Raw genomic sequence first — 21,449 nt, 5'->3', positions numbered from 1 at the left:
ATCACTGAGAGGAGTGCTTTATTGCCGTACATAACCATCGAAGAGTGAGCCCTTAACAGCTTCGCTGTGAAAACGCTCCATTGATTAACTATGCCTATGCATCAGATAAATTGACTAATACAAAAAATGTGGTTGATCCCTCTTATATAGGAATCGGTATAGAACACGAAAGTGAAACGTGTCTTCACAGAAGTAGTGTAATGTTTATTGCACATTGATATATAATGTCTATTGGTGTTTTGTGGCTAAAGCGCCCTTAGGCGTTGATGCACCCACGCTGACGCCTGGTGGCACGTCTCCTCCATCACGACTACCAACGTCGATGACCATGAGCAACCGTCGTGCATATGGAAGCTGCACTACGCTGCACACGCTAGCACAACGCGAAAGACGAAGCACGTAACTGACACACTAATACAACGCGCAAGACAAAGCACGTAACTGAATCGTCACCGAGTCAAATCAGCGCGTACAGCGCGTCGTAATTGCAGCCTCCGCGATCAACTTCAGAAACATTTTCAGAGCTAATTGCGGAGGCCACGCTCCGCTGTGCTGAGTACGGTGAACGCCACCTAGGTGGCGTTGGTAGTGCTTCTTGATGCCAGCGTCCCTTCGAATGCTGGCATCGAGGCGTCGTAGTGCTGAGACCACCGAAGCGTTCACTGTCGGTGCGCGTTAGTGTCATAATGCAGTACTTCTCTTTTCTGCTCGTAGGCGGCGGCACCGCCCCAAGCAAGAGCGCGGGTACACGGAGGAGTGTTAGATATATAAGGCGCGTCTGTGTAGCTCTCTGCAAATGCGTTTGTGGCGCAATGGGTTAAACGCTCGGCGATCTATCGTCGCGGACCGAGAGGTCGTGGGTTCGATTTCCAAATTTTGCATGTTTGTGGAACTTTTTCTTCTGGTTTGTTTCTTTGTATTATGTTCTATGACGTATTTCCGTGACGGAAATACGTCAGTGAAGTCTTGGTGGACCCCGAAATAAAACACTTTCGTGTTAAAATAACGGTCTATGCTAGTGCCTGCAATTTTTTAAAGGTTTCTACTGACACGTATACAAGTTTATCTTCCACCGGTGGCCACTTTCCACCGGTAAAAAATGTTAAACGTTATCACTCTGCCTAGGACGCGCCTGCATCGGAAGCTTCTCGAACGTTGTCGATGCTTCTATGCGTCGTCTGTGGTCACCGACGCTCATGTTATCTGATTGTATGAGCGACGCGAATTGTCTGGAACTTCCTGGAAGACACGCGGGCACCAGGGATTATTCTGGAACCTTCGATGACTCACGTATAAAAGCCGCCGCATTTCGCGTGGCCACTTTCCACCGGTAAAAAATGTTAAACGTTATCACTCTGCCTAGGACGCGCCTGCATCGGAAGCTTCTCGAACGTTGTCGATGCTTCTATGCGTCGTCTGTGGTCACCGACGCTCATGTTATCTGATTGTATGAGCGACGCGAATTGTCTGGAACTTCCTGGAAGACACGCGGGCACCAGGGATTATTCTGGAACCTTCGATGACTCACGTATAAAAGCCGCCGCATTTCGCCGCTGATCAGATTTAGACGATCGCCGACTTTGTTCGCCGCTATTAATCTGCTTCGAGTGTAGCTTGCTTTTGTGGGCACAAGTTCGCCCAATAAAGAATCAGTTTCGTCATACACAGTTTTACAACTGTTTTCTTCAGCGTCACTACTACGTGACAATACTGCTTTCAATGTGAGCGGAAAGCGTTGTGCTTAGGTGCTGCATTACGCGGTAACATCGCATTCATAATAGGTTATGCGGCGTTAAGGTAGGTGTAATTTGTAGATGCGACTCAATTTCGTCCGATTAATTATGGATGCTTTGAATGATCACCATTTCGCTGAGCATCAGTGTGATATTTCTCGAACACAGGTGATGTGCTTGTCGGGGCGTGGAGACAACTGGCCGCTGCCCGAGTCATCCAGCGTTGGATACGCACCAGGTTTCAGCCGTGGCTGCAAAAATGCCAGCCCCTGCGGAGGGGCGGTCCGTCCGAACCTGCATGCGAACTCTTCTACGAGGATCATATTGGGCCACCGACGATTGAGAAAAACTTAGATGTTGGCACAGGTGAGTTTTTGGAGTCTGTCCAGGGATCCTATAGTCAAGATATGACTGGAGAGGTTGTCATCAAAAAAAAAAAAAAAAAAAAGCTGATCGCAAGGGCGTTGAGACTGGAGTGGGGTCCACAGCTTGTCATCTTGGTGAAGGAAAATGTTCGACGTCGATGAGAAAACAAGCAAGAGAGTTGAATCGAGTGAGTGCGGCAAACGCACAATAGATTCAATGTTGTGGCATTCTGTACGCCGCTTTGGTACAACACGTATTGTTGGTACACGTCTCAGTTCCTCAAGCGACATGCTATGAGCAAACCACCTCCATGTGAGGCCCTTTTATCTAGCTTGTTATTGGCGCGCACTTTGTTCCGTGTCGTTCAGGAGCTGCCGTCACCGTTCGGGTTCGGATGGTGTTAGGCGTCGAATGAGTGTCTCCTTCAAAGGTTGGTAGGTGTTCTCCGCAGGTGGGGCGACAAGGAAATCGCGGACCTCGCTAGCTGTAGCTGGCTGCAAGCTACTCACGATGTGATGGTAGCGCGTGAGGTTGGCTGTGATGCGCCGGGCGGTGAATTGCGCCTCGACTTGAATGAACCAGAGCTCGGGGTCGGTGGGCCACGAGGGGGGCAGCTTCAATTCGACTGCAGACACGGTAGGCGCGTGGGTGTCACTGTGCGTGATCCCGTCAGGGTCACCACTAAGTGATATAGTTCGCCCGGCACTGCAAAAAGGTGTTTCTATTGATGCAGCATAGATATCGAGTACAACGATGAAATGGCTGACTTTTAGGAGACGTGTCGGGAGGGGAAAACACTGTGCCGTGCCTACGTATTATCGTGTCAGTTATTAGTAGTGTTTCACATTAGTAATAATTCATTGCGTGTATGATTCAATACTCACCTGTTCTGATTATAACGAACTGAGTATTCTTCATACAACTCTCTTTCATTATAATGATCGAATACTTCAGAAGAGGTTCATGCAGGGTCCACGCGGTCTCCCGATAATGCATAACCATAAAGGGCATGAAGTATTCTAAGAATGCTAACCGAAAGGATACTCTATTCGTTGTACACATCCTATACGTCTGAACGGATACACCAAGTATAGATTGTTAGGTCACCCTGTCGATTCCCCCAGTCCAATAGACCCTGACTTAGACCCTGATACCTGCTAGTAAAAAAAAATGCTTCCTTCGCATAATACCAGCCACAGAAACAGCGTATTTGCGGTTGATCATGGACCATCTGACCTCTCCACCAGTAGTCCTTATCGTTTCTGTGTTCGAGCTACACAACGACGCTGTCAAACACCGTATCTCAGCCTGGAGAGCCCAGAACATCTGCGTGTCATGTCTTATAACCAAAGCACCAATGTTCTCCACCAGGTTTATGGCTTGCCAAATGCCAACTTGATGTGTTTGGTACTTGCGATCGTTTCACGCGTCGGTTTTTCTTGCCTATCATGTACCGTTTCGTGCTCTGTGGCACAATGTCGCTGCTTGAGAACGTTGTGAACATCACAAGCACGCTTCGTGATACCTACCGGCCAACTGCCACCTTATCAATATTCCTGAAGAACCAATCTTTCTTGTTGGTCGTGTCCTCAATGCCAGTTACTGGCCTCCATTCGGAAAAGCAAGGTTTTATTTGGGGTCCCCGCAGATTGAACCACGGTCTTTGTTATCAAGCAAGGAGTGCGGAGGAGCTGTCCTGCAGATTTCGTTCGCTTTCTTTTTCACGACGTCATTTTGCATCATGGCAGCTTCTGAACCACCGTGGGAGGCACTTTCTCCGAAAAGAAATTAATGTTGTCCTCCGTTCTTACTGCACAGAGTAACGGACTGACTGAAATTCCGAACCCAACCCTAACCGAGATACTGTCTATATGTTTTACCTGACCACTTTGTTCGGGCAGGACGTTGCCGTTTGTCATTTTCGGCTACAATTCGCTCCGGCGTAATAATTTTCTGCCGTCGCCGTGATGTTCTGTATAAAGTCCAAGTGCGATTATATCGTCGTCGCGTGCCGTACGCTGTATGTGCGAGTGGAAAGCATGCAAGGGTGAGCCAAAGATGGCGGCTCAATCTCGCGCGCGCAAGGGAGATGGAAGCGCGCCCTCTTTCGTCGCGTGCACGGCACTGGGGGAGGGGAGTTAGGCCGGGGGGGGGGGGGGGAGTCGCGTTCTATTCCAGTGGCTGCTGGGTATGGCGCGGCGGTGCGGAACCTTGAAAGTGATCTGAAATGGGGAGAGAGAGCCGAGTGCTGATAGCTTTCTGGGCTATGTGTTTTCGCCGCTTAGTTTGTGTTTTACCTTCCGGTTAACCTCCCTGCCTTTCGCATCTCACTTATCTCTCTCTAATTCGTGTTGAAGCGAGAGGCACCACGAATGTCAATTCGCTCACTGCTGCTGCCGCGCTTCCTCAGTCTAGCGTTTTGGCAGCGAGTTTCCGGGGTCACGGAGTGAGATGTGTGCATCTTTGCTTGTACGCGCGGGGCACCATGCTTATTAATTGAGTTGTTAAGCGAATGTTTACAAATTTATATGGCCGATAAAACTGCTATCATTACTTCGTTTTGCTATCGCAATCGATTGGCTGTCGCAATCGATGCTTCGCCTTTTGGGCGAAACTGCGCCTTTATTTTATTATGGCGCTTTTCCTGGCAATGAATATTTTAAGTACGTTTACCAGCATGGCGTGCTTCAGGCAGAAAAAAAGAGAGGTAGTGCGTGAGTGGCGTATTTAATTTCCGGTATCCGAATAGTCGCCGGCTATCCTTTCATGCATCACAGTTCACTGCTACTGTCGCCACGTTTTCCAAAAAATAACAAATAAGAAAGTTTGTCCGAGAATATAAATGGAACAGAATAGGACAGAACATTTTATATGGCTTCTGAAAGTTGTTCGCCTCTGCCCTGATTTTAAGCGCTCGCTCAGTTGCTGAACCATTCCCCTGGCTATCTGTTTACTTCATCGCTTTTTTGCACACTTTGATGGCGTGACAGTTGCGCTTTGCGAGACTCCTATAATAAATATACTGGCTCATAACTTACTCTACTTCTTTCCAGAATTGAAAAAAAAGTACTTCATTGATCAACTGTCATTCATGCATCAGATAAATTGACCAATACAAAATAACTGTTTATGCTGCTCTCAATGTTAGCGGAAATCGTTGTGCTTAGGTGCTGCAGTTACGCGGTAACACCGCATTCATAATATGCTATGCGCGTTAAGGTAGGTGTAGTTATTAGTAGATGCGACCCAGTTTCATGCGCAATATTAGGAATGCTTTGAATGATTCTAATTTCGCTGAGCCACAGCGTTGTATTTCTTGAACACAGGTGACGTGCTTGCTGGCGCACGGAGACAACTAGCCGCTGTCCGAGTCATCCAGCGTTGGATACGTACCATGTTTAAGGAATGGATGGAAAAACGCCAGCCCCTGCTGAGAGGCGGTCCGTTCGAACCTATGTTCGAATGCTTCCACGAGGATCATACTGTGCCACCGACGAATGACAAGAACATAGAGTTTGGCATGCCTGAGTTATTGCTCTCTACTCAAAGATCCTGCGGTCAAGATATGACTGGAGACGTTCTAACCAAAACAGCGGATCTCGAAGGCGTCGAGACTGGAGCGGGGTCCACACCGTGTCATCTCGTTGAGGGAAAAGACCAGAGGAATGACGTGGATGAGAAAACGAGCAAGAGAGTCGAATTGAGTGAGTGTGGCAAATGCGCAATCGATTCAATGTGGCGGCATATCTGCACGAAGCTTTGGTACAACAAGTGTTTCATGAACCAAGCTCACGTCTCACTTCGTGAGGCGACATGCTAGGAGCAAACACTTTCCTACAGACGCCGCGAAATGTTCACGTGGTTAACGGCTACCACTTCGACGTGAAGTAGTTATATCTAGCTTGTTATTGGCGCGAACTTTGTTTGAAGCGATGTAGTTGACCAGGCACAGCAAAAAAAAAAGGCTGAGGTTTACCTCTTGTAAACCTAGTTATCACGAGCAAAAGGTCTGTTTGGCTTAGATTGGCAAAGAGTAAGCAGACAGTGTTTCATTAATGCACGCTTCCTTGCTTGGTAAGCTTCTCTATAGATGGTTTCGTGCTCGCCATAACAGCAGCGAGCGTGCCGCCCCCCAAAACTTCCGGTCACGTGCCTTATTAGTCTGCTACGCGGGAACAAAAGCATGTTTCTAAGTTCTTTCAGTGTGCGGAGAGTCTCTTTCTTTACGTTTTCAAATAAAAGAATGCCGCATAATGCCTCAAGGCTAATACTTAAATTTTTTTCGTGTAACTCGCTGGAAACTGCACTTGTACAACTAGGGTTATGTATATAGAGGGTAAAAGTGTTGTAAATCTGAGGTCTTATGTTTAACGCATGCTTGCATCTTTGCCAGTTGCATTTAGAAGCTACGTCAGTGGGCAAAACCGGAAGCTGTACAGGGCCTATGTTTGTAATCAGTGAAAAGGTGCATACGGTGCCAATCTGGCCTCCCGGTGTTTCAGCAGCCAACCTTGCATTCGCTTGAGATTTCGCAGCCTGCTGTCTAGCTATATCTACTGGATTATTGAATTCAGTCTGTCGCTTGCGCTGAAGCGCACCAACAGACGGCCCAGCCGGCACACCATCCATGGCGAGACTGAGGGACCAAGCGCCTGTGAAGCAGCCGTTAAGCCCTCGCCCAGTCACGGGGTACGGCAGCGGTGAGGCCCCGAGAGAGCGCAGCTGCGACGCTTCTTCGCAGCAAATCACGTGGCGTGACGTCACACCTGTCACACTAGCGCTCCAGCGGCTCGCGCTCCGGCGACTCAAGGTCATTGCGACGCGATGAATGACCTTGCAAAGCATAGTGCAGTAGAGCTTTCGCTCTAAAAAAGGGCATTTCTATTGATGCAGCCCACATATCCAGTATAAAGAAGAAACGACTGACATTTGAGGATTCGTGTGCACAGTGGAATTCACTGTGCCGTGCCTATGTCTTATGGTGACCGTTATCCGTAGTTTTTCCCATTTGCAATAAATCATTTCGTGTGTGATCCAATTATCAGCTGTTCTGATTATAAAAAAATTGTCGCAGTTTCACCCGAAAGGCGAAGCATCAATTGCGATAGCAAATTTGTAGAGAGCTATACGGAGTGAGGATAGTAGTTTTATCAGCTGCATAAACTTGGACATGCAGGAGCACCAGCAACGCGCGGAACTGTTGTCGACGCCGTCGGTGTCTTTATATAAATACGCATTTGGTGCCGCAGCTAAACGTCGCTTCCCCTCCCTCCCTCCCGTCCCCCCACAACCTTTCGCGTTGTGGAAAAAGTCGCGTTTGCTCTCTATATATGGAAAGGAGGAAAGAGACGCTTAATTCTGCAGCCCTTCAGGGAGCACGGCGCAGAACGCGCGTTTGTTCTCCGATGTGCGTTCGCTCCCAGTGAAAGCGCGCGTCCCTCGCGCTCTTTCACTCGCAAATGCAGCGTCCGGAGCGCGGCGACGATTTCATCACCGTTGACGTCATACGGAACCTCGCGGCGATGGCGACGACGATGGCAGAAATTCGCTTTGGAGTGTCCACATAATTGCTAGCGCAATAAAAAAAAAAAGTTGTCGCAGTTTCACCTGAAAGGTGAAGCATCAATTGCGATAGCAAATTTGTAGAGAGATATACGGAGTAATGATATTAGCTTTATCAGCTGTATAAACTTGGACATGCAGCAGCACCGGCAACGCGCCGAACTGTTGTCGACGCCGTCGGCATTTTGCCCGCGTTCGCTCAAAATGCGTGCGGCGTTGGTGACTGTTGCCGGAGCCTCTGATATAAATAGGCACTTGGTGCCGCAGCTAAACGTCGCCTCCCTTCCCTCCCCCTTCCCCCCCTCCCCCACGGCCTCTCGCGCATCGGAAGAAGGCGCGTTTGCTCTACATATATGGTGATTGTAAAGGAGGAAAGAGACGCCTACTTCTGCAGCCCTTAAGGAAGCACGGCGCAGAACGCGCGTTTGTTCTCCGCCGTGCGTTCACTCCCCTGATGCTTCGCCTTTCGGGTGAAACTGCGACAATTTTTTTTTTATAATCAGAACAGCTGATAATTGATAATAGGGATGGCGCTGAGCCGTGCTCCCTCAAGGGCTGCAGAAGATAGCGCCAACCTTTCCCTTTCCCTCAAGAACCACTTACCACCTTCAGGGAGCATGGCGCAGAACGCGCGTTTGTTCTCCGATGTGCGTTCGCTCCCAGTGAGAGCGCGCGTCCCTCGCGCCCTTTCACTCGCAAATGAAGCGTCCGGAGCGCGGCGACGATTTCATCACCGTTGACGTCATACGGAACCTCGCGGCGATGGCGACGACGATGGCAGAAATTCGCTTTGGAGTGTCCACATAATTGCTAGCGCAATAAAAACAAAGTATTCTTGATACAACTCTCTTTCACTATAATATTGGAATTTTTCAGTCGTGGTCCATGCAGGAGCCACGCGGTCCCCGCCACCTTCCCTGCCCTACTGCTAGCACACACACATTCTACTACAGACACGCACTATATAAAGCTGTTGTTTCTTTCAGTTATTTAATCACCTAGTGACTGGTGTAACGCTACGAATGCATTGAGCCGTCATTTATTTCTGTAAAAATTTATTCGTGCATAAGAGAGAGTCGCTTTATCTACAGAAACGCTTCATGGAAAAGGCGTCGTACTTTGCGTTAATTATTCCAACATGATCAACGTGAACTAATAATTAAGAGAAGAAACTTCTCAGTCCAGTCAGGATGCTGTGGACAAACCTGTCCAGCGACCTTTACTGACCAGAGTTTACCATACCACAGTTCAACGACCTTTACTCACCAAGCTGCTGTGTGGGTGCTGACTGAGGGTATCGGAAAGTAGCGTTAACACATCTGTCATGAACACACCTGGCGGGTTCACGCTCGTGGGTCGGCTGTGCCTCCCCATGACATGCGCTGTAAATTACGGTGTGCTCCTTATTTTCCGCCACTGTAAGATACTGCAGTTAACAGTCGGTGATCCCCTCAGCGAGCCATTATCCAGCGCCTCCCAAATACATTGCTTGCTTAGTTTGTGGCCATGCGGTCTTCACGAAGCTGGCGTTTTAGTCGACAACGACGTTCATGTCAACGCGCCCACGTCATTCAATTTAGATTCGGCTATGCCGCGTCACTGTAAGCGTCCGTAGGCCACCTGTGAACCTTGTATTACAGTGTACTAGAAGAGCTATTCTAGTACACTGTACTTGTATTGAAGCGAAAGCATCAAATGGTACATTGAGCGAAGGAGCGCGCGTCTTGTGTAGCAGGGAAACGGCACCTAAATTCCCATTGGCTATGGTGCCACGTCGCGAGCGCGCCTCAAAAGAGCACATCGGGCGAATCGGAACACCCGTTCTATCATTAGTGCGCCAGGTGCTGCGTTAGGGGAGAGGGCATCGCCGCGACACCACTAGGGAGCCTACATGCAATGGCGTTGCATGTAGGCTCTCTAGACACCACGTCACCAGCGCGCCTCGACGGATGAGATATGGCGATGCGACGCAGAACGTATTCAGTGTGCAGCGAAGTGTGGTTTAGAACGCGAGCGTGTATTGGCTCGAAAACGCGAAGAAGCGGAGTGGCGTCCAGTGGCGGCGATGAGCCCTGAGGATAGTGACCATTTAGCATAGAAACGCGAAGCGCAGATGCATTGATGTGATCCAGTGGATCAGCAAAACATGATAACTTATCCAGCAACAAAAGGCGAAAACATAGGGATCCTACATGCAAGCGCTTGCATGTAGGCTCCCTACGAAAACATTACTCGCAGCGCCAAACTCAAAGGACCATTCAGCGGCGTTCAATTGGACACTAATGCTTTCCCATTGACAACTCATAAAAAGAGCTTAGGTGTCCTCGAATTTTTCCTTTTTTGTGTTTGGTTTTTTCGGCATCGTGTGCTGCAAAGCGCATTTGCTTCGCATGCACCAGCGCGCCGCCCAACATCTGTTGTCGAAGTCACCGCTCGCGGCGGCCGTCCCGACGATACGTAAATCATTGTGGTGGATATCTTGGTTGTGTTTTAAGCGCTGGAAAGTGCCATCTGCGCCATTGACATTCTCCATCAGAAACATTGATATTGCACCCGCCCCCTCCACCTCCGTACCAAAACTACCAGTCGGTCCTGCGCTCTAATTTCTCGAACACAGATATTGTCCGCGTCTAGTCGTTCACTGTTGCAGTCGAGGAGCACGTGGTCCAATTGATGGCAGAGTTGCTCAGAGGCTATATTACCACAAGTTGGAATTCGTGAAGCGCAGATGTCCTTATAGAATATTTACAAGCTGGGACATGGCAGCCTACACAAGATGGTTGCCTAAGCCTGCCGTGGCTTTCTCGCGCAAAATCATTTTCTTTGTTGACAGTCAGCCTATCTTCAACGCCACGCCCCACCGCTCCTCACATTATGCCCTGTCGTATAAGAGCAGTGTTGACTTTTGCAGTTATGGCGAAATCGCATTGAAGTGAGGTTTTAGCCTAGATACCAGGGCCAGGTCAGTGGGCGCAAAGTAGACGACGAGCGATAGTCCAGCTGGGATATTTGGTAGTTTACATCGCCGAGCTGGCACAGGGTCCTGTATGGCCTTGTGTAGCGCGGGAGCAGTTTTTCAGACAGGCCGATGCGCCGGCATGGGGTCCATAGGAGAACTAGAGACCCAGGGGTGAACTGAACGTCCCCGTGGAAGCTGTCGTACCTCGTCGTAGTGCAGCGGTGTGCGAGTAATCTAGCGAGCTGTGTGAGCCCGAGCAATTCAATAGGAATGGAATTGCTCAGGTGGTAGATTGGAAGGGCGAAATTGGGTGGCGGCCGAACAGAATAGAAAATGGAGGAAAACCAGCGGTCTTGTGACGGGACGAATAGGCAAAGGTTATGTGGGCCAACATGTCCCAGTCACTGTAGTCAGGAGAAACGCTCGAGGATAGCATTTCCGCCAACACCCGGTTGAGCTGCTGACTTAGACCATTGGTCGGCGGGTGATATGCGGCGGAAAGTTTGTGCACGACAAAACAGGAATGCAGAAGACTTTCGATAGCGCGGCACAAGAAGGTGCGGCCACGATCAGTGAGAAGCTGACGCCGTGATGGAGTAGGACGTCATAGAGAAAGAAATCCGCAGTGTCAGTTGCGCAGCTTGTGGGCAATGCTCGCGTAATGGCTTAACGCGCTGTGTAGTCAGTCATGACAGTGACCCACCTGTTGTCGGTTTTCGACGTCGGAAGAGGACCTAGGAGATTCATGCTGAAGCGAAACAATGGTTCGGATGGCAGATCGATGGGGTTTACGCTTCCAGCGGGTGGTACAGCAGGTTTTATGCGGCGCTGGAGGCGCAAGTTGCAATTTCGCCTGCAGGCGCAAGGCGAAAATTGCAGGCGCAAGTTGGAATCAGCTAGCGCAAGACTGGGGTAATTGGAAATCACAGGGAGAGGCCTTCGTCCTGCAGTGGACATAAATATAGGCTTGACTGTCGACAAGGTGACGCGAGACACAGTAGGGCCCTTGTGTAAACGGCCACATTTTTACAGAATAGGAAACGTGCACTCTTATGGGTAGCGCCCACCGTGCCACTGCTCTGTAACAATATTTTCGGAAAATTTCGATTCATTAGACATCCACAACGCTACAGGAGTTAAAAATTTGACTCTCTATCCGTGTTCTCTTTCGTTTCCTTGATATTGCTTCCCTGTGTAGGCACGCCTCGACATCCTGCACTCTGTTCGTAAAATGCAGCTCCTCTTCAAAGTGTCCAAAACCCCGCGTACCTGTTTCGACCTATCAATATGTTTCAACGGCTCGCTCCACCAAACACTGAATCTTTGAGCTCAGAAACGTACAACCTAAAGTTTTGTCACAGGAAGCCGAAAACGCCCTATCGATGGGGTATGGTGTGTAGACGAGGCTCATACGAGAATACCATGCAATGACAAGCCCAGTGAGAACCCGTCCCATTAGGTAGCGACCGATCGTGCGCTCGTAATCTCTCATTTATGCATATGACTTACATATTGAACAAACTTTGGGCGCTTTTTTAACATTCGGGATTACTGTGATTGGAAACAACCTACTTGCACTGGCGAGTGAGCTTACACTGTAACGAAAAAACAATTGGACCATCACTGTAAGCTACACTGTAGGCGAGGAATCTTTGTCCGGCAGTAAAGGGGGCAAATTATAAAAATAATCGCTAGCGGCCATGACATTTATGTAGACCACTTAGGTAATTCTAGGTTAACACTACCTGCGAAAACAACTTACTCAGAACACTGGCTCGTCAAACACCCGTCTTCACGCCCTCGCCATAAACAACCATTCCCCCACCCCACTCGTTCAACATGTCCGCCTCGCCTCATACTGCACTAGGTATCTGCGATTCCTGGTCAAAGTCATTCTCTCTCTTTAGGTGGATAGAGTGACAGGAAGGCTGTTAAGGATAGCGTTTGGTACACTGACAAAGAATAGTGTCCTTGCTGAAAATTACATTCCGTTCTGAGTTCATGCTCATCAGGTGCATGAACACGCCACGTAGTTGAGACCTGATGTGGTTGCTGTGGCTGTGCGTGTTTTAAGTGTGTAGAAATCGTTCATACAGAATCACAGCACCTTCGGTACAGGAGAAGTAGAGGGCCACCACAGCGCAACCAAGAGAGCCCAGAAAACGCATGCATTTCGTGTTTGCACAAAATACTTTGGGTCCTTGAGACATTTTAGTTGGGACCTCAGATCGATGGCATCTGATAATAAGGTGTCGGCTACGTTATTTGCTTCCCTTCGCAACAGACGTCACTTTTTCATTCTAACCGCAGCGTTGAGGCCAGATAAATTGTGCGGTGGGCCTTTTACTTTCCCTGATCATACTATACTTCGGAAAGAAAGATCTGCGCTTCCAAGAACGAACGGTCATTTAGAGTATTAATAATCGTAGCAGCCGCTACAGCGCCACGAAAACTCCTCACACTGTACGCTATGCGCAAACATGTTAACTTCTCGCTTTCTCCAGCGTAATAAGCTGCATCTTTTAGTTTTACTGCGCAAAGCAGAACTGCCCTAGGGAACCGAAGTCAAGCGTACCTTTTGCAGTATGACCCTGTCCTATAACACAGTAGCATAACACGCTTCAAATAGTTCTTCTCTTTGTTCAACCAGTTCAACTTCTCACTGCGAAGCTCATAAAAACAAGCAGATAAGTGCTGCAAAAAACAGGGACAGATGGAAGGAGCGAAACATGCGCTCCGTCTGTCCCTGTATTTTCGCGCTTCACTTGCAGTATGTCGCACCAACAAGGCCGCATTTATATCCTTTTCGAGAAGATAAGATATGACAATTTTTCGAAACAAATTATGTCTTCGTGTTCTTACGTTGTCGTCTATGCGTTATCGTCGTTATCACGCCGCTGTCTTCGTTGTTGTATCACGGTCGCGCACAGGCTAAATTTACACACAGGACTTAAAGGAAGCCGCAGGACACATCCAGTCCTGTGTGATGTAATTACCTTACGTCATGTACGTCATGGTCTTTTATGTCTTGTTCGTAATTTTATGGTGCACTGAAAAGTAATCACGAATCACTTAGCTGAGACAAAACCGGCTGTCATTGACGTTGTAGTCGCGCCGTCGTTATCTTAGTGCGGCCGGTGCCCTGTTAACCGTATTCCGTGTTAAGCAATTTAGAACTACCGTATTGGCATCAGCCTTGCGATGTTGCAACTAAGAAGTTGATGTTTTGGGAGTCATTTCATTATTTTTGCCACCCATAATGATGACACGAGTCGCACAAGTGGAATAGGTGGACAAGTGGAATAGGGCAGGTGGAATAGGAATGAAGTGGGAGCGCAAGATTCCCGAATGGATTTGAAATTGAATGGACACCTAGTCCTGGAGCGCTAAGTGTTGATTTAATGGTGGCCTCATGGTCGCACCGCCTTAAACAAACGCAGCCGGGACACCCTCTATCATTTTAAAGCATCGCTGAAGCGTATCGCGTTGTGTGCGGGAAAGGGGAATGGTGCGAGGGTGCGCTAGGTTTGACTGCGGCCAAATGTAGTTGTGGCTTGTTCCTCAGGGACGCACGCCTCGCTTCTGTCTGCCGTCTTCAGCCGCGCTCGCGTCCCTAGCAACAATTTTAACCGAGCCAGCAAAACTACGAAACCGGTAAATTGTCTATTTAGGCGTAGCTGGACTTGCCAAAATATTGTATGTCTCGCAGCAGTGGCTTCAGCATCCACATATATGTGTCTACTTCTGCCGCCGTAATGACAAACCACACGGTGTTCAGGGTGCCCATTCTGCAGTATGAAGACAGTAAAACATTTCTGCGTTACGAAGTTGAAGTTCGTGTAAAGAGATCAACTTCTAGTTGTAAAGAATTATTCGGTTTAGCAAAACACGCAAGAAGTACGACAAAAGGATGGAGGCCAAGAGCGACATCGCAAAATGAGGCAGCCTGGGCGAGTTCACGGTAATTTGGAGCGTGCGTTACGTTTTATTGCTCAGCTCTTAGGCCTCATTCACACAGCCGTCAAACGCTCCGTCACGTCACCGTCACGGCATTCGTTTTCGTCAGGGGAGATGGTTTCCGAGTCGTTTTCCCCTCAAAAACGGCTCGCCGGCGACGCCGAGCGGTGCTCTACGTTTCCGTCGCCAGCACGGTGACGGATCCCCGCCCCTCAAATATCGACCAATCAGAAATTAAGAAGCCGACGCTAAATACAGCCATATTACAAAGTTGAAGCTGGCAACAGCAGCGGCGGCTGGTTTGCTTACATGCGTGCCAGCATTGGTTCCACGTGCGGCACATCGAAAACCCAGCTGTGCGTTTCGGGGGTGCTCAAATGTGCGACATGGACCACGCCGATGGCCGAACTTGCGATTCCTGCACATTTTTCGCCCCCACGTACTTGTTCGTCGCCGAGCTTTGCGCCCTTGTTGCTGTCTCCACTTGCAAATCAAGAACAGCAGCAGAAAACCGCTCGGCATTGCGAAAGTTGCCTATTCGTACACTGCTCGGTCGCTGCCTGCTGTGCGTTTTTTTGACGTGACGGTGACGTGACGGAGCGTTTGACGGCTGTGTGAATGAGGCCTTAGGCGCCCCTTCCTACGGCGAGCGTCGGCGTCAGCGAGTGAACGAGCATAGCGAAGGATGAAAGAACGAACGCGGAGCGCAGCAGGGTGGAAAGACGCGAGGTGGAAAGCGGAAGCGGAGGTTGCAGCGGGAGCATGAGACCGAAAGGGGAGGAGGACGGTATGACAAAAGTGTGAGAAGAAAAGCTTAGTGCGGTGACGATGGCTACGAGATGGCGTCAGAGTAGCGCGTGTCGTCTGGTAGATTTGTCGGCGGCGGCTGCTGTGAATAGGACCCATGCGTCCCCCACGCGCTAGCTTTCGCGATCTCTAGATTATCGACGCAGTCTCGCCAAATTTCGCTCCGTTTGCAACGTGCCGCAATAGACAGATTGGCCGCGCCAGTCATTATATCGCGAAATGAACACACGTATTGAACTGCGCTCGAATTTCTCATTACGGAGTATCGTAATCGCCGGTGAATTTTTTTTCGTACACTGTCGAGTATCCAGAGTGCGTGATATCAGGAGCTCAGAGAGGTGTCCTGGGTAAAAAATGTGCTCTGGTAACTTGCCAGTAGATGGGGAAAAAAATCTGGTCCTGCAATACATATAGCTACCTTTCACTTTTACGTTAGCTATCAAAGTGACAGAATAATCTAGGCTGACGCATGACATGTGCTACCTTGAAAGATCATTTTGCAGTTTGCTTTACATGTAAAAAGACAGCCTTGAAAACCTGGCAGGTTTTTTGTGGGACAATGGTGGATTATTTAGAAGGGAAGTCGTACTTGTATGGCAGCATGCGTTGTGATGGTGAACCCCCTAAAACGTGCGCAGCCAAAAGGAAGGTAACCTTAGCGGTCAAAAGCGGATTTCTGTAGGGTAATAGTTTATAAAACACTTAACCGAGATTTCAAGCTCTTAGACTGGGAATGCTTAGGAGTGACGATCAATGGCGAATATCTCAGTAGCCTTTAGTTTCCGGATGACATTGTCCTATTTAGCAACAATGGGGAAGAATTACAACAAATGGTTGAGGACCTTAACCGAGAAAGTGTAAGAGTGAGGTTGAAGATTAATATGCAGAAGACAAAGATAATGTTCAATAGCCTGGCAAGAAAACAAGAATTCAGGATCGTCAGTCAGCCTCTAGAGTCGGTAAAGGAGTATGGTGGGAAGATCAGGAGTATGTGTGGATCAGAGATCAAACGGGGATAGCCGATATTGCAGTTGACATTAAGAGGAGGAGGAGGAGGAGGAGGAGGAATGAACGTTTATTGTTAGAAACAGGGAGAAAATGTTCTTTCTTCGCCTTAGGCGGGCGGCTCTCTCAGTCCAGAAAGCCGTTGGCTAATGCCGCAGCCCAGGCCCGGTCCACCAGACTTCGCTGATCCTCCAGGCTCTGTGCCATTAACATTGCCTCCCACGTTTCTTCGATGGCTTGTAGCGGTTCTGAGGCATCGTATTGACTGTTTTTCTCCTGGTGTGGGCACACCAACACCATGTGTTGGTACATCACAGGTACATCACAATATCGGCATAGGTATGAGAATTTAGTGGGGTGCATCCAGTGCATGATAATTCCACGGACATATGTATTCGTTTGTAGTCTGCGGAGGGCGGTGGCTTCTTCCTTGCTTAAGTTTGGATGTGGTAAAGGATATTGTCTTCTTTAGAGTCGGTAATGTTGCAGTATTACAGCGTAGTTGATGGGAATGACCTCCACTCTCGTCGATTTCCGGAGCCCGTGCGGCAGGAAATCCCGTCTGGTATGCTCTCGGGAGACAGCATGTGCTGCTTCGTTTCCTGCCAGGTGATCGTGGCCTGGGGTCCATACGACGTTGGTTTCGGATAGTTTTTGGCGTCATGTTATCTCTTTTAGAATATTCACTGCTGCAGCAGAGATTCGGCCTTTTGTAAGTTTTTACATGCCGTTTGCGAGTCGCTCAAGATGATTGCTATGTCCTTGCATGTGGCGAAGCCGAGGATGATGGCCACTTCCTCCGCCGTTTCTGGATTTCTGGCCGGTATGGTGGCAGCGACTAGCTCATTCCCTTGGTTGTTGGTCACAGTAATTGTGTAGGCTCTTCTACCTGGGTATTTTGCCGCATCTGTATATCTAGTGTTGGGGTTCCTTGAGTATTTCCGGCTTAGCGCTCGAACTCTTGCTTGTCTTCCGTCTTTGTGGTGTGTTGCATGTATGTTTCGAGGTATTGGAGCGACTGAGATAGAGTCACGGAGAAGTGGCGGCAATCGGACTTTCATGTCTGAGTCTGCTATGAAGTTTTCGCTTTATGCGAATTTGCGAAGTGCTGCTCTTCCTGTTTGAGTCAGCTTAAGGCGTTCCAGCTGGCTGGCCCTGTGCGCTTCACTCATTTCTTCCCAGGTCTTATGAAGGCTAAATTTGAGTAGTGTCGTTGTTGATGTTGTACTGGGAAGTCCTAGTGCGCTCTTGATTGCCTTTTTGATGACGATGTTGAGTTTTCCAATTTCAGCTTTCTTGAGGAGTACATACGGGTCGCCATATGTAATTCGGCTTATAAGGAGTGTTTGGATAATTTGGACAGTTTCTTGCTCTTTAAGTCCTGTTCTTTGGGAGGTTATATGCCTAATGAGATGAGTTACTTGTGTTAGAGTCTTCTGAAGCTTAGGAAGTGCAGCTGCGCCATAACCGTCTTTATGTAGTGTGAGGCCAAGGACGCGCAAGGAGTCTACTTGAGGTATATAGATTCCATAAAATGTGACGTTGGGATCTGGGGTGACGTAGGCTGGTGGTCTTCCCCGGGTCCTTGCCATGAGTATAAGTAGCTCCGATTTTTCGAGGGCGCACTCGACACCGCATCTTGAGAGGTACTGTGCTGACATTAAGATAAAAAAACCGAGCTGGGCAGGCCATTCAGTGCCTAGCTGGATAAACGATGGACTATTATTACTGCAGAATGGGTGCCGAGGCAAGAAGTGCTGTCGAGGAAGGCAGAAAACTATGAGGGTGATGAGATGAGGAAATTTTCAGGCGCAAGTTGGAAATCAGCTAGTGCAAGACAAGGGTAATTGGTGATGGCAGGGAGAGGCCTTTGTCCTGCAGTGGACATAAAATAGGCTGCTGCTGCTGATGATGATGATGGTGTTCCTGATAAGCCACTGTGCCCTGTAAGGCCCAAGGACAGCTTCACGTCAACGAAAATTAAAACGTCCTATCCGCATTGATTTCTGGCCGGGAAGAGTACATTGGCACAATAAAAACGCAATAAAATTTTATTTCAGTAAACCATCTTTACTATGTTCGTTGATTAGTCATTGGTTTTATAAACTGTCCGCAAATGACACTTGGTGTCACTGACGTGTGCAAAAAAAAAAAAGACACGGCATACCCACGAAATGAATGATGATGAGTGGGCGAAGCACCGGGGGATCACTCGGGTAAGTGTGAATCCCCCGTACATTGCCCACTCGAACATGTAAATGAGTGACAACACATGTGTACAGTATATACAGTGTCGTTTTATTGGTCGTATGTGGTATTGAGGTACGGACTTCGTTTTCCCTTCATTAAGACTGCCTTGTGATCAGTGCAGCAGCACGGCGACGCCGGCAAGCGGACCCAGAGGCGGCGAGAGCGCGGGAAGCGGCGGCAAATGCCGGAAGCGTTCTCTACCTCAGGTTGATGTAGGCCGCTTGACGAGCCCTCAGCTCCGGGTGCGCTTGCCGGCGTTGCCGTGCTGCTGCAGCTTTGCGAGCCCTCAGCTCCGTGTCCGAATGCCGGCGTTGCCGTACTGCTGCAGCTTTGCGAGCCCTAGACGCCGGGTCCGCTTGTTGTATGCGCAACCGTGCTACAGCAGCTTTGCGAGCCCTTGACTCCGCTTGCATCTGAGCCGCCATTCTCGCGTTTTCATCCATAGCAGGCGCGCTGTTATCAAAATCGACCGTTATCATCCATGGCTGAAGAGAGAAAGTGAGCGCGCGTCGGAAACGAGTGCTTATACAGCTTTTGTGCACCGCAGCGCCCCTAGCGAACTCGATGCAAAGCAGAGCTACGGACAACGACGACGAGGCAGGGACAAGGCTCGGCCCTAAGGTGCTTTGCCTCTAAAACGCTACTATGAGCTACCAGCTAGGTTTCCCTTACCTAAATAACAATTTTGAGTTATGAAACTTTGCGAGGCATGAATGTTCTGCGACGTGGTTCTGCGATGTTCGACATTACAGAGGTAAAGATGTGAAACCGTACAATTTTTTTTGCTGGCCTAAGGTGTTTAAATCTGCTTCTTTCTGCATATTTTTCCAGACCGCCCAGGAGGCGACAGCATCTGGTTTCGTCTGAAGACCCCTTACCCTTGGCCTTCAGCGGCGGATAGTGCTGACTGGGAATGGACCTCTAGTAACACTCTTCCGTCACAGTTGTCGGAGGAAGCAGAAACCGCTGACTTCAGCAGTTCCATTGGCGATCAGCTCTCTATAGAGCGGCTGTCAACGCCGCTGCTTCATGCACCCGCCAAGAATGTTTTGGCCACTCCGTCTGAGAAGGCGTTCGGGGAGCTGCTGCGTGAGTGCAAACACGCGACCCCAATGACATTCGACGCTGTGCTAGAGGACATGTGAGTGTGCACTGTTTGAATTTGCTGATCTTCATCTCGGTTAGCATGTGTCGCTGCGACTATTATTATACGTGTTTAACCGACGCTTACTAACTGCACAGAAAGCACGCCGGAACAATCTTTTCTTCTTTTTATTGCCATAGCAAATATATGGTCACTCAAAGCGAATTTCTGTCGTCATCGTCGCCGTCGCCGTCGCTGTGAGGTTCCGTATCACGTCCAACGGCGATGAAATCGTCGCCGCACGCCGTATAATGTATGTGCGAGTGAAAGTGCGCGAGGGACGCGCGCTTTCACATGGAGCGAGCGCACGGCGGAGAGAAAACGCGCGTTCTGTGCCGGGCTACCTGAAGGGCTGCACAATTAAGCGTCTCTTTCCTCCTTTACAATCACTATATATATACAGCAAACGCGGCTTGTTCCGTCGCACGAATGGCCCTGGGGGGACGGGAGGGAGGCAGGGGAGGCGACGTTTAGCTGCGGCACCAAATGCGTATTCTTATAAAGAACGTTGTGAGGCGAGAAGGTGGTTAAGACTTCCGATGCTGCTCGACGAGTGTCCCGTTCTGACCTCGTCGAAAACCTCCGAGCCGCCCCCAGAGGCACCGGCAACAGTCACCAGTGCCGCGCGCGTTCGGAGCGAAGACGGGCAAAACGCCCACGGCGTCAAAAACAGTTCCGCGCGTTGCTGGTGCTGCTCCATGTCAAAGTTTATACAGCTGATAAAACTACTATCCTTACTGCGTATAGCTCTCAACTAATTTGCTATCGCAATTGATGCTTTGCCTTTTTTATATAATTACGCATGTGGTGCCTCAGCGGAACGTCGCCTCCCCTCCCTCCTCCCTCCCGTGCCCCCACGGCTTTTCGCGCGACGAAAGAAGTCGCGTTTGTTTTTTCGGGTGAAACTGCGCCATTTTTTCTTAGGCTTTGCTTCCGTGTGTCTTTCTTCGTCTTCTAGTAGATGTCAGAATCCTGACACACATCATATTTTGCACCCCTCCTCGTATAAAAGCTTGGAGCATTTCCAACAGATGCGCATTATGAGGTTTTCTTGCAGCCCAATGTATAGGATAGTTAAAACGTGTCACTGTTGGGTGGCATTCTCGTTCATTTCTTTTTTGTGGTATGCTCAATCTGTGCCTAAGTTATCACTTGCATCATGGACTATGACACTATGCGTTTGCACTAGAGTAATAAGTTTATAGGCCGCCGCACGTAAAGCACAAATGCACGAATGAGCTCATTTGTTAACGCGAAGACGACGTGAAGGCGCTTTCGTGAAGAAACATTGGAATGATGGGCTAACTAATAAAATATAACCGTATACGCGTACTTTGTGCAAAGCAATGTGACTTGGAACACGGACCGAATGATGGACAGGGACAGCGCTCCCCCCTGTTATTCTTCGGTCCGTCCGTATTGCAAGAAACAATTACAAGAAACGGTTCTTTTCACAATGTACGCATGTACTCTCCCAGGCGATTGCCCAAATATGAATGTCTTTAAGATGCTGAGTTTTTCTGACCTTTCTTGTAATCACTTTTACATAGAAGATAATGCCTAGATAAGTTATCGATGGCCCTCTTTGAACGCCGATGTCATACATTGTGTAAGGTTCGTAAGTATGCGAAATTGAAGCGAGTCTCACGCGTTTAGTTTTACGCAA

General features: G+C 49.0%; 1 protein-coding gene across 1 annotated transcript in view; it reads left to right on the top strand.

Moving 5' to 3' along the window:
* LOC119440203 (serine/threonine-protein kinase haspin-like) overlaps positions 1–21,449 on the top strand; it is a 93,563-nt gene that overhangs the window by 5,468 nt on the left and 66,646 nt on the right. The window contains exons 2-3 of the mRNA XM_037705132.2: positions 1,902–2,099; positions 19,471–19,728. Of these exons, the coding sequence (XP_037561060.1) occupies positions 1,902–2,099; positions 19,471–19,728 (456 nt within the window). The remainder of the gene's footprint in view (positions 1–1,901; positions 2,100–19,470; positions 19,729–21,449) is intronic.

This window comes from Dermacentor silvarum, chromosome 2, assembly GCF_013339745.2.
Source record: "Dermacentor silvarum isolate Dsil-2018 chromosome 2, BIME_Dsil_1.4, whole genome shotgun sequence".
Lineage (NCBI taxonomy): Eukaryota > Metazoa > Arthropoda > Arachnida > Ixodida > Ixodidae > Dermacentor > Dermacentor silvarum.
Note: the sequence above shows the minus strand (reverse complement) of the source record. Positions and strands in the feature narration are given on the sequence as shown.